The sequence below is a fragment of the Camelus dromedarius genome, chromosome 10 (assembly GCF_036321535.1).
Source record: "Camelus dromedarius isolate mCamDro1 chromosome 10, mCamDro1.pat, whole genome shotgun sequence".
Lineage (NCBI taxonomy): Eukaryota > Metazoa > Chordata > Mammalia > Artiodactyla > Camelidae > Camelus > Camelus dromedarius.
In genome coordinates, this window is record NC_087445.1 from 14,935,637 (window position 1) to 14,949,895 (window position 14,259).

At 33.4% G+C, this 14,259-nt stretch overlaps 1 protein-coding gene across 1 annotated transcript in view; it reads left to right on the forward strand.

The window, feature by feature from the left end:
- The window catches only part of CAAP1 (caspase activity and apoptosis inhibitor 1), a 44,329-nt gene that overhangs the window by 1,741 nt on the left and 28,329 nt on the right, over positions 1-14,259 (forward strand). Inside the window, exons 2-4 of the mRNA XM_010985506.3 lie at positions 2,599-2,799; positions 3,636-3,720; positions 4,554-4,629. Coding sequence (XP_010983808.2) covers positions 2,599-2,799; positions 3,636-3,720; positions 4,554-4,629 — 362 coding nt within the window. The remainder of the gene's footprint in view (positions 1-2,598; positions 2,800-3,635; positions 3,721-4,553; positions 4,630-14,259) is intronic.

Below are 14,259 nucleotides of genomic sequence, written 5' to 3' on the forward strand. Positions count from 1 at the left end.
GAATTTTGTGTTTCTTAGAAAAACCTTTCCTGTTCCAAGATTATAAAACTATTCTGTATTTTCTTCTAATATGTTTTAACATTGCAACTCTTAAGCTGGGAGTTATGGAATAAAGAAGGCCATTTATTTTTATGTAATTTCTTATATCTAGCCATATTATTAATTAGTAATTTAAAATTCACTGAGAAAAATTTGTGCTAAGAGTGAGTTTGGTCCCTTTTTCTGCCCTAATATTTCTTATTTTTTTGCTCTTTTGTGTTACCTAAGACTTTTAGTGTAGTGTTGAACACAGACATTGATGGTAGGCATTCTTCTATTGAGGGAAGATAGCTAGTTTTCCACCAATATGTATACTTGCCATAGATTCTGAAAGATACCTTTGATCAACTTAAGGAAATTTTCTTTAATTCCTAATTTGCTGAGGATTGTAGAGTTTTATCAGATGCTTTTATGGCATTCTGTTGAGATGATCGTGCAATTTTCCTGCTTTCATCTGATAATGTAATGTTATTGATAAATTAACTTGTATTTAACTGTCCTTGCAGTCTTGGGATCAGTCCTATTTGACTTGTTGATTTGGTTGTTGCACTCGGCTGAAATTCAGTATTTTTACTTTTGTGTCTATGTTCTTAAGTTAAATCAGCTTTTAGTTTTTATTTTTGTAGTTATCCTGTCTGATTTTGGTATCAAGATTATGCTATCCTCATGGATTGAGTTGGAAAGCTTTGCATTGTTTCTGTGTTTCCAGAGTAGTTTGTATCTTTTTCTCAGAGGTTTGTCAGAATCTGACCATTGGTCCATACAGCTGTCTGGGGTTGGTGGGTTTTATTAGAGGTAGTTTTTTTTTCCCCTCTTAACTCAACACCCCCTTTTTTTCTTTTTCAAATTCTTTGCTATTTATAGATCTATTCAGTTTTTCCACCTCTTCTAGATTCATTTTGGATATCACCATTCCTATCTTAAATTGTTTTGATATCTTCAGTACTCTTCATTATGATGGGATACCAGCAATGCTAAGTATTTTGTAGACATTTGCATACAGAACTAAACCCTACTTCTAATGAGAAGTAAGTATAATTATGAAGGAAAAAAAGGAATTATTACGTATTAGGCATGTAGATAACACCTAGAATTTCGACAATGACATTTTGTCTGTTTTGTATCGCATTCCCTATTGTTGTTAACAGTTTTATAGAGATATAATTCACATACTGTGCAGTTCAGCCATTTAAAGTACACAGTTCACAGATTTGAGTATATTCACAGAGTGGTGCAACTATTGCTTAGTCAATTTTAAAACATTTTCATCATCCCCTAAGGAAACCCTCTGTGTAACTTTGAGCTGTCATTCCTAATACCCCGCACCCCATTCCATCCCTAGGCAATCACTAATTCAGTTTGTATTTCTATAGACTTAAAGATTTCTGTGTTATGGGCATTTTATATGAATGGAATCATATCATACATGATCTTTTATGACTGGCTTCTTTCGCTTAGCATAATCTTTTTTCAGAGTCTCTGCATGTTGTTAAACCTATCAGTACTTCATTCCTTTTTATAGCTGAATAATATTCATTGTATGGCTAACATCACATTTGATTTTTTCATTTATCACTTGATAGACATTTATTATGAATAATGCTGCTGTGAACATTTGTGTACAAGTTTTTGTGCAGACAGTATGGTTACATTTCTTTTGGATATACATCTAGGAATGGAATTACTAGAGCATATGGTAACTTTATAAGGAAATACCAAACTTTTCCAAAACAAAACAGCTGCAACATTTTATATCCTACTAGCAGTGTATGGGATTTCCAGTTTCTCCACATCCTTGCTAACACTTAAGTTACTTTGTGAACCATTAAAACAAGATCTAATCTTCTTTATTTTTTCAGTCTAATTATCATAGTAGTCTTTAAAACTGGCCTGTTTTAAAACTACTTTTTAAACAATTGCATTAGAAAATGTAAAAAGGAAACCTACCTAACCTGTATAGTTAGGGAAGATGTTCTTGAGGAAATGACCTTTAAATTGACTTCTGAGTTTGTTCATCTTGGGAATATAGTGTGGTAGGGGACGTGGGGAGGAAAGGCTCTTCTAGACAGAACAATGTGTACAGAAGCCCTGCCTGTATGAGATGAAGGGAAAACACGTTATGTTTGAGTAATTCAAAAAAAGTCCTTGTGTCTGGAACAGACTGAGCCTGAAAGGCCAGATAGGCTGTATCATTGTAAGAACAGAGGGAAGTCATGAAGACTATAAATGGGGAGGATGAGTGTATGTACATTTTATAAAATCCATTCTGGTAACAGTGTACAAAACAGGTTGTATTTTGATACAGTCAGATATTGGGTATAGTTTCATTTGTGTGTCCTAAGGTATTATCTCTTCCTTTTAGATCAACTTACTGAGTTACAGTGTGGAGAGTGAGATCAAAGAATACTGAGCAATTAAATATTTTTTCCTATGGTTTTAAGTAAATAATCTGTGCAAACAAGGTATTTGGAAATGTTTAGTGCAGAAGAATTTATTAAATGAAAATGTATGACATTATACATGTATTTCTATTATTTTATGGTTCTTTATCTCTTTTAGGAAACCAAGTATCTTTTGCCAACTCTGGAAAAGGAATTATTCTTGGCGGAGCACAGTGACCTTGAAGAAGGTGGATTGGACCTGACTGTAGCATTAAAACCAGTCAGTTTCTATATATCAGACAAAAAAGAAATGCTTCAGCAGTGTTTCTGTATCATAGGAGAGAAGAAGTTACAGAAGATGCTTCCTGATGTGTTAAAGGTATTTCATGCATTATCAAACTATACATATATACAGAAATATACAAAAACCTTTTTTGTAACAGTCGTTTTACTTAATGGAAATTATAACTGGGTGTTTTCAACTAAAACAAGCTACTCCAAAAAGATATAAAAAAGGAATTTTGGAGAACTATAAAAGGCCTTGTATATTTCAAAATTTGCCACGAAGAAATGGGGCAATTTATTGTATTTAGATAAGGAGTTTTTTGACCTGCTGGAAATAATTCTATTAAAGATAGGCAATTTAAGTAACTAAATTAGAAGTATAATGATTCTTTCTGATGCTTTTAAGAAATAACATACTGCTGTGTAACAGTAACAATGATAGTTGGTAACAGCTTGTATTTCATTAAATTCATAAATGTTTTCATATATTTGTTTCTGAAAATTATCGAGAGAAATATGTGGTATTCTACTTTTACAGAAAATAAGGCTTGGACAAGTTAAACCCAACATTATATCTATCTAAGCTGTATGGAGCCAGGTCTTGAACATTTAAGCCTTTAGAGGAATTATGTAATATAAATAGATTGCTATTGAGACTATCTGGGCACCTGACTTACTCTTTAGTTCTTTCTTCCATAATAAACATGATTTTATATATTTCCATCAACTCTCTATAAATTATAAGGCTTGCATGGTGACTGGCAGTTATTCAGAGTTCATCCCTCATGGGATGAAAGATTTATGTGGCTTTTAATTTGTTTTACTGTAAGATTTTGCTGAGTAGACTTTTTTTCTTAATGATTGCTGTTTTCTAGTTTATGTTGGTACAGTATTACACAAATGCATTTTTTAAAATGTCATTTTCTTTAGAACTGTTCAATAGAAGAAATTAAAAAACTGTGCCAGGAACAGTTAGAGCTCCTGTCTGAAAAAAAAATCTTGAAGATTCTTGAGGGTAAGAATGCACATTTCTACCTTCTGTTAACTTATTATTACTTTAATACTATATTTAGCATAAATCCTGAGGTATTCTTTTTCTTACCTGACTGTTTAACTTCATTATTGGGTAATCACTGAGTATTTTTACTTCTGTTTGTACAGAAATATAGTTTACATATCAGAATAGCATCTCAAGAATTGACTTTTTGATGTGTGTATGGTATTTCCAAATCAACTGTATAGGTAAGAACATAAGTTTGTGCACAGTAAGCAAATGAAGTAAGAAATGTTTTCCCAAAATTCTGTAAACAGTTAATTATTGAGAAGGCAAAGACATCTCTTAAAATAATTTTTTATTTTCTGCTTTAGATTCTTACTGCTTTTAATTACCTGTTGTGTACTGTTTTTCCTGTACTATGACTCAGATGCACAGTTAGAAAAATTTCTTGCAGATTGCTAACCTTATCTGTCTGCCTGAAATATGACTCTTCTTTGTGATACATTCCCTATAAATTTTGGCTTTTTTAAGCATTTTTTTTTTAACTTTACAAAGATTTTAGCATTAGCATCACAAGAGAAGGAACAAAAAAAATGGAGACTTAATTTCCAGAGATAATGTGTTTTTTATATGTAAAATGGCTTGATGGAATCTGTAATTGTTGATAATAGATGTATACATGTATAAATCATTTTAAATATAAGCAATTAAAAATGTCATCCTTCAACAACTGTCAAGTTCTTTAATTTGCATCACTTTTATAGATGACATATTTTGTATAATGATGAAATCATTCTGACATTTTATAAACATGCTTTTAATTTTTTAATGTCATTTATGTCATTCATAAGGTGACAATGGTATGGACTCTGATATGGAAGAAGAGGCTGATGATGGCTCTAAGATGGGGTCTGACCTAGTTAGTCAGTAAGTTAAAAACTTCCATTTTCATTTCAAAGTTTTTTTGTTATTCCTTTGGTGATTTCTTATCTCAAGAATGTGATTGTTTTTCTGTGTTCTATGTATATAAAATTATTCAATATTGGATTGATGTGTTCATTTGTAATGATTGGTCCTCTTGGCATATGTGAGGATAGAATTAATTGCTTTCAAGATTAAGATGATTTTCTTAAACCTCCTGAACAGCAGGGATGCCGACCTGAGGCAGGATCACATCTCTCTTTTGGAATTTGAATATATGTACTACTGGTGATGTCAACTATTTATTAAGTACTTATTCTACCAAACGTTATATTATTAGCTTTGAATACTTATCTCACTGAATTCTTCTGCATATCTGTTAATCTTTGGGGCTAATAGCCTCATTTCACAGATGAGATAGTAAGGTGATTCCTTTTTTATAGGTGCATTTAATTTGATTATTGTGGTGATAAAAATGTATGTAATGTTCTGGAATGCTGACTGATCAAAAGCAACATGTTAATTTTTTTTTGTAGGTTATTCTGCTCTGCTGCAGCTTATCAAACTTTTACCCACTGATTTTACCAAATTATTGATGATTTTTTGACAAAACAACTATTTTTTGGTAGTTGCCAAAGACTGACTTGTATATCTCTTTGCAAAGTTTGGCTATATGCAATAGCACAAATAAAAACAGATAACCAGCAGCAGTAGCATAAATGGGTAGCACATATTTAACCTGAAATCTTGAGTATTTTTTCCTTTCTAATAGAATGCTATTGGGTAAGAATTGCTGAAAAAGAACAATCTCATTTCATAAGTTGTGGAGAGCATCAAATAGTCTACTTGAAAAACTCACATTGCTTGCCTGCCTCATAATCAGTAGATTTTTGGTCATCATGTACATCTTGCCCAAGAATGTCACAGGGTGATTTATACATAACTATGAAATAGAAAGTGTACACATTTCTAAAGTCTTACTATTGGCTTTGCTTCAAAATACTAAACTTTAAATGTTTATGTAGTATACTAATCTTTGTCACTGAATTCGTATAGCATTCATTATTTTTTTTTTTCATACAATGAATTGCTAAAAAAAAATAATGGACTGGCTTTCTGGTTGGATTTCAGGTGAAATGTACTTAAAGCCAGAGCTCTTCCTCAGTATTTGATTTTTCCAACTTTTTTTCTTAATACAGATAAGTGCTACATTTGTATCTGTCTGTTTAAATTCTGTTGTGTTTCACTCCTAACCTTCTAGTGTGGCAAATCATGTTTCTATTAAGCATTACTTAATTGGTAATACTAAGGAATAATTCTGTAATTGAGTTTTGTACTCACTGAATATGGATCATTCCTCGTCTCTTAATGTGCCCCAAATGCAGCTTCATTTTCCAGATACCTTGTTACAAAATAAAGTGTTTCATCATTAGGTGCAAAAAAAAAAAAGTAGTGCTGAAAATAGTTTAGTTAGTTAAACATTTATAAGGTTTGTCATCTTTTAGTACTTTCTTAAATGATCTAGATCATTTTGCTTCTTGATGGTACTTTTCATAGAGAATCCCGGATTAGACTTTTGCTTGATTGTATTTGTTTTGCCTTTGTTCAGGTATGTTTAATTTTCCCAGTTTTTGAGTTGTTGTCACGGTTAAGTCCTTTATCTTTCACACCTGAACTAGTGCTACCTTCTCTACTGTTAGAAGCCATTTAATAAATAGCCAATTAGTTTAGAAATTTAATTCTTTAAAAAAAATTACAACAAAATACAATATTTGACTTCTGAACTTTTCTAATAAAGAAATGTGATTAGATTCAAAATGACTGTTGTGAAGAACCCACTTTTACAATGTGACCATAAGACAGGTCATGTTAGCTTTTCGATGCTGCAGTGAGCAGGTTGAATAATCAGACATATTACTAAAAATTGTCATAATAGCCATATGTGGACCTGATAAGTGCCAGATCCTTGAGATTCTTTTGAATTATGTGAGAATATAGGCTTAAAAATTTATATTTCTAAGCTACCAGATGCCAAATAAATAATAATACTAAAGCTAACACTTACTGAACATTGTATGCCACTGTTCTAATCTTTGTAAACTTTGTATGCCTTCATTCACTCATTAGGTTTATATAACAGCCTTGTGAGGCAGGTGGTATTAGCATCACCATTTCACAGATGGAAAAATAAGGTCCCAAAAGATTTGTGTGCCTGAGGCCACACAAATGAATATGAAAGTAGGAGGCAGTGTTAGTTATGAAGAGACTGTAGCATTCATGCAAATGTACCTGGGTTTGAAACACTTAACTTTCCCTAAAATGTAGGTAAATCCTTGCTTCAATAGGATTATTGGGCTTAAACAAGCTAATTTGACTAGTTGTTATTTTTTAAAAATATTTTGTTATTAATAATCTTAGTTATGAATGGGGAGATACAGTGCAGTGTGAAACTATGAATGTAGGAAAGTGTTGGCTTTAACCCATGTTCCTGACTCTTCCTTCCCGTAAGTCTTCTTTGGAGCAATAGAATAAGCTAAGTGTGAAGACTGGTGGAGCCAAGGAAGGGGGTCTGAGGTTTGCAGTGTTCTGTAGATACCCAGGAGATTGTGGAGATAGGGAAGTTCATTTTCTTTGGGGCATTGAGCAAAATCTGAGGCACATGATAAAGCCAGTGATTTGCCTTTTGTCTAAGCCTTAGGTGGCTGCTTAAGAGAGCTCAGCTAGCAGAATCCTTTGTATCTTATTGAAATATATGACACCTTCCTATTCACTTTGTGCTTAGAGGGGCAATTCAGTCCTGTTAATCTGTATACAGGAGAACTGAACTGTTGGGCAGACTCAAAAACCTCCTTTGGGTGCTTCAACAAAGGGTTAAGTTTGTTAACATGTTTGGTACTTGGTGCTGAAAATTTCCATGTTTTCTATTACCTGCTGGTTTTTTACTCTGTAATAGATGCCAGTAGTTTGACCTGTCTGGATGCTGGGGGAACAGTTATGAGTCGGCAAGGAACAATGAAAGGAATTCAGTAATTTGAGAGAGGAAAACAAAGCTGAATAAGTTGAACAGGAAGCTTCTGTGGAACACGGAATTAATAGACTATAGGAAAGAAGACTTTAGCAAAGTCACAAAAACTCTCAAAGAAATACAATTAGAGCCCAAATATAGTTGGAGGAATTAAAAAAAAAATCTGAATTCCTGTAGAAGACAAACTGATAAAGAGATCAGTTATACGGGGGCTAAGTCATGGTCCTAAGAAATCAAATTGAATAAACAATAGAGAAAAACCACACACAAAAAGTGTAAATCCTTATGTATAGCTCATGGGTACATAAGGCAGAAGGCAGTTTTACACCTGTCCTGAACGTACTAGAAATTCTAGAAAGAGAAACAAATAGCTGGAAAAGTAGTAAAGAAATGATAGAATTAAAATTTTTGATTTGGCCTTAAGACTGTAAGGGCAAGGATAATGAGAAAGGATTATCATGTTATGGGCTGTATTGTGTCCCTACAAAATTCATATGCGGAAGTCTCTAACTCCTAGCATCTCAGGATGTATTCTCATTTGGAGACAAGGTGATTTTTAAAGAGGTGATTAAGTTAATCCAGTCAGATTGGTATCCTTATAAGAAGAGATCTGAGTACACTGAGAGATACCAGGGATAGGGACACACAGAAAAAAACTATGTGAGGACATAGTCAGAAGGCAGCCACCTGCAAGCCAAGGAGAGGCTTCAGGAGAAATTGAAACCTGCAGACACCTTGATCTTCAACTTCTGGCTTCTAGAACTGTGAGAAGTACATTGCTGTTGTTTAAGCCAGCCAGTCTTTGGTGTTTTGTTACGGCAGCCCTAGCACACAAATACAAACGTGTGTGTGTGTGTAATTTTTCTCCTCAAATGTTTTATTTTGGAAAACTTCAAAGTTACATAAAAGTTGAAAGAATGATAATGAACATCCAGATGCCCTCTGGCTAGATAAGCAACATTAACATTTTGCCATTTTTGCCCTCTGTCTCTCTCCTTATATTTATTCTTTTCCCCCCAGAACCATTTGTGTTAGTTTGCTAGGGCTTTCGTGGCAAAGTACCACAGATTGGCTAGCTTAAACAACAGAAATTTATTTTCTCATGGCTCTGGAGGCTGAAAGTCCAAGATCAAGGTACTGGCCGGGTTGTTTTCTCTGAGGCCTCTCCCCTTGGCTTGCAGATGGCCACCCTCTTGCTGCCTTATCACTTGTGTCTCTCTGTGTGTGCGTCCCCCTGGTGTCTCTTCCTGCGTCCTAATCTCTTTTTAAAAAGACAGCAGTCAGATTGGATTAGGCCTACCATAATAATGGCCTCATTTTAACTTAGTTAGCTCTTTAAAGTCCCTATTTCCAAAACAGATACATTCTCAGGTACTGGGGTTAGGGCTTCATATATGAATTTTTTGTGGGGTGGCAGTTCAGCTCATAAACTACATTTAAAAAGAATTTGCGGGTGTCATAACATTTCTTGCTTAAACAGTTCAGTTTTCCCTTTGTAAAAATGAGAGTCTCCTACATAGCCATGATACCATCGTCACTCTTCAGAAAATAAACAGTAGTTCGAGTAATATATTGCCCATATAAAATTTCCCCAAGTACCAAAAAAATTTTATAAGGAATTTATCTGATTAATAAAGTCTGATCTAGGATCCAGTTAGAATTCATGTGTTCCACTCAATTGTTAGTATTACAAAGCTGAATTTAAAGAGAAGATTTAGATATGAGAACTAAAAGATTCCTGACTAGCCCAGGAATTTAGTTCACATCTTGAAAGAATTAAAAAAAAAATAAAATAAACCAGAAGAAACTTAGGAAAATGAAACAACAATGGTAAACGTTAAAACTAAAGAAATAGAAAGCAAGCAAACAAAAAAGGATAAATACATTTATAAACTTGATTTTTGTAAAGACAAGAAAATAAGGTGAACTCTTCTTGGGTCTGATTAAGGAAGCAAGTGGAGAGCAGTTCCAACTGAGATTAGCAAAGAAGGAGGAGACAGAATCAAAGGTATGTCTGAGTTTAAAAGGATAATGAGAATCGACATGCAGCCTTGTATACACAAATTTGAAACTAGCAAATGGATGGTTTCCTATCAAAATGCAAATTAACCAGATTAACTTCTACACAAAGTGGAAAACTTGAAGAGTTTGACAAAGAAGAAATTAGTAAGGCGAATAGAGATCTGTTGAAAAAGCACCAAGACAAGGTGAACGCACAACTGAATCATTACTTAACATAAGTCAGTACATGAATGTGTTTATAGCTAATAAAACATTCAGTAATGCCATCTGTTATTATTTTCAAACAGATTATACATGTGTTATTTAAATTAGTCCAAGCCCTGGAAAAAGATGAAAAGCTCTTCAGTTTACTTTATGATTTCTGCATTGCTTTAAATATTCCAAATTTCATAAATAGCACCAAAGAAGTGTATGGGGGATTGCAGGCCTTCTAACTTGTGAATTTGGATGTAAAAAATATAAGTACAACATTAATATATGGAATCCAGCAGTGTATCAAGTGAATAATTAGACTACTGACCAAGTAGGATTTACTCCAGGAATTTACAGGAGACTTAATTAGAAAGTCAGTTAGCATAATTCATACCAACAAATTAAAGTAGAAAAATTACATGATCAGATAAGTAGATGCTAAAAAGTCCTTTGATAATATTCAGCAGTCATGTCTAATATAATCTGTAGGTAAAAAAAATATAGTAGAAAACTACTCAGATATGATAATGACCATTTGACAAACTTAACTACCCACTTGGTGAATTAAAATGAGGAATCAGGACCATTAATTTTCAACATTTCTTGGAGGTTCTAGCAAATGCGATTAGACTAAAAAAAAAAAAAAGAAGATGGGTGGTGGGATGTAATTAACTGGTATGATAAACTTTGGAAAGGAAAAAATAAAAGTATCTTTCTTTCCAGTTTATAAGATTACAAACCTAGAACACTGAGAGAGTCTAGTTTTTTAACAGAAGACTAGAATTTTAAGAGGGACTATATGTAAGATAAGCATTAAAAATCAACAGCTTTTCTTTCTTATAGCAGAAACATTTATAAAGGGAATGTATTAGGGTTTTTCAGAGAAACAGAACCTATAGGGTATGTATAGATATATAAAAGTAGATTATGGAAGTTGGCTCATATGGTTATGGATGCCAAGAAGTCCCATAGTCTGCTGATCAGCTGTATGTAAGCTAGAGAACCAGGAAAGCCACTGGTGGTGGCATAATACAGTCTGAGTCTGAAGGCCAGAGAATCAGGGGCCTGATGGTGTAAGTCTGAATATGACTCCAAAGGCCTGAGGACCAGGAGTGTCCATGTCCCAGGGCAAAAAGAGAAATGAATATCTCAGCTCAAGCAGAGAGAACTAATTCTTCCTTCTTCTAGCTTTTTGTTCTAGCCTTTAGAGGACTGAATGATGCCTACTCACACTGGGAGGTCATATGCTTTACTCACTTCACCAATTCAAATGCTAATCTCTTTCAGGAATACCCTTATAAATGCACACAGAAATAATGTTTTTCCAGTTATCAGCATTCCTTAGCCCAGTCAAGGTGACACATAAAATTAATCATCACAGGGAATATTCAAAAATTCTCTTCATAATAGCTATAAAAACTATGGTAATGTTTTCAAATACATTTAATAAGAAACTTATAAAGAAAATTATAAAATCTTACTAAAAGACAAAAAAAATCATGATCTGAAAGAATAGAATACTAATCAGTGGTGGTGGTGGGTGGGGGGAGTTCTTCAATAGAACTAAAAACCCAGAAACCATAAGAGAAAAAAAGATATATTTGTGTGAAAAAATTTTTTTTAAGTTTGAATGTTAAAACAGTTCATAACCAAATAAAAAAATCTAGAAATACTTGGAAGCGAGGTATAACAATTCTAATATTAGTCAAGATTGAATTCAGGGTAAAAAGATTTACGTGAGACAATTAAGGGCAGTTTATAATAATAAAATGTGAAATCCAGAAAGATGAACTAATTGTTAGTAATATATGCCTTAGATATACTGCATCTGTGTATCTTTTATAAGGCAAAAATTGCAAGAATCATGATGCAAAACAGAAAGAAATGCATGAGAATCTATAACTCAGTTTCTTCTCTTTCATCCCTCATGATACATCTACTGAAGGAAAAGGAAAAATAAGGATACTGAAGACCTAAGTGATCTAATTGATTTAGATTATACTCTGTTCTCTGAAAACAGAAAACATACCTGCTGTGGAATATTTGCAAAAATTGATAATAATTTTGGTCATAAAATGTCAGTAAAATCCTCAAAGAAAAAGTTCAGAAATTATCCTAATTTTAGGCCAGAAGCCTAAAATGACAAAAAGAGGCTGGGAAACTTAACAACATACGTATTTTAAAACTCAATAGCTTTTAGGTCAAAGAGGAATTACAAACTCTCTATAAACTAATAAATACATCACCAGTTTTGTGGAATATGGCCAAAGTAGTACTCAGAAGAAAATTTTAGTCTTAAATATATATTATTAATCCCCAAATAATTAAAGATAGTAAACTAAGCATCTAACTCAAGAAATGGAAAAAACAAAACAAAACAATAAAATAAACTTTTAAAAACAAAAGCATATGGATAATGGCATACTTAATTGTGAAAGACTGTATGTTTTCTCAGATAGGAACAAGAGAGAATATCCACTCTCACCACTCCGATTTTTTTCAACAATGCACTGGAAGTCCTGACAGAGTAAGGCAGGGAAAAGAAATAAAGGAATATCTATTTGCAGAAGACGTAATGTCTTAATGTGCCAGGCTGCCATAACAAAATACTACAGACTATTTATAAACAACAGAAATGTATTTCCTAGTTCTGAAGGCTGGAAATCTGAGATCAGGGTGCCAGCATGTGTTTGCTGAGGGCTCTCTTGTGGATTGCAGACTCCTTGTATTCTCACCTGGTGGGAGGGGCTTTGAGATCTGTGGAAAATCTTTCAGAAGAGCACAGATCCCATTTATGAGAGTTTCAGTCTCATGACATAATTATCTCCCAAGGACCCCTCCTACTAGTACCATCACCTTTGAGGGTTAGCATATCAGTATATGAACTTCGTGGGGGGATACAAACATGCAGATCATAGCACATAGCCACCTATGTAAAACATCTCAAGAATCTACCAAACCAAACAAAACAAAACAAAAAAACCTACAACACATTTATGGTAGACAGAATAATAATACTCCCACAGAGATGTCTACATTCTAATCTCCACACCTATGAATATGTCATTTTACATAGCAAAGGTATGATTAAATTAATGATTCTGAGAGATGTTTATCCTGGATTATCCATTCAGGATCTTGTGAGCACAATGGTCTCTATAAGAGGGAGGTAAGAAGGTCAAAGGCAGCCAAAAGAGATGGGAGGTGGAAGCAGAGGTTGGAGTAATGTACTTTGAAGATTAGAGAATGGAGCCCCAAGCTAAGGGACACAGGCAGCCTTTTAGAAGCTAGAAAAGACAGGGAAATGGATTCTTCCCTGGAATCTCCAGAAGAAATGCAGCACTACCTACATCCTGACTCTGGTGTCCTAAGACTCATTTAGGATTTCTGACCTCCAGAACTGTAAGAGGATAAATTCATGTTGCTTTAAGCCATTAAATCTGTGGTAATTTGTTACAGTGGCAATAGAAAACTAATGCAAGGTACTTGATTAAAACCTAGACATCAGCCAAAGTTATAGATTGTTGTCTATAGTCATAGAGATGTTTTGCTCAATTTAAACATTAAAAAAATTTTTCAAGTGGTTTCCAACACTTAAAAACCAAGTGATAGTACACCAAAAGTTAGATTTCTGAGTTGTTTGAAAATAAGGTCACACTCTTTTCGTGTGGCCCATATGTATTTCACTGTGCTATTTAGTACTTCATTTGCCTGTATGTTGAATGTACAAAGTGTCTATAAAATGAAACTTATTCAAAGGAAAATACATAAAGGCCAAAGGTTGGCTTAGGAACCAGTTATATCAGTTTGTCAGTGTCTTATCAACTGAGACATGTACCTTTACTTATTTATCCCAATTTTGATGAACAAAAATAATTCAAAGAAGTCTAGATAAAGCAATCTGTGTTGTTAAAAACACATGGAAATATTGATATTTCTTTTAATGGGCAACTTACACACTTTTATTATAGCGTTTATGGGAAAGAACTTAACATTAATATCATCTTAGAATTGTCGAAGAAACTGTGAAGTGACAACTTTCATTATGAGGTTTGTGTATGTATATTGTATTTTATATGCCCTATGTAAATCACTTTTCTTATAAACCACGAAAGGTTTTAAGATACAGAAGTACACACAAACGTTTATGCACAAGTAAAAAAAATTCTAAAATTATCTCTTCAGTTTTATATGGTCTTCTCACATTGCCAGCTTTGTGTTCAAGTTTATTTATCTTCTAAGGTCAGCTTTCAGATATATTTTGTTTCCCCCAAACTCTTTTGATCTCTACTGCTTTTTAAAATTTTGATTACTTACTCTTATTTATGTTACAGTAGTTCTTTTTTAATACCAAAAATAACAAGAAAGTAGTAGTTATAAGAAAAATTTGACAGTGT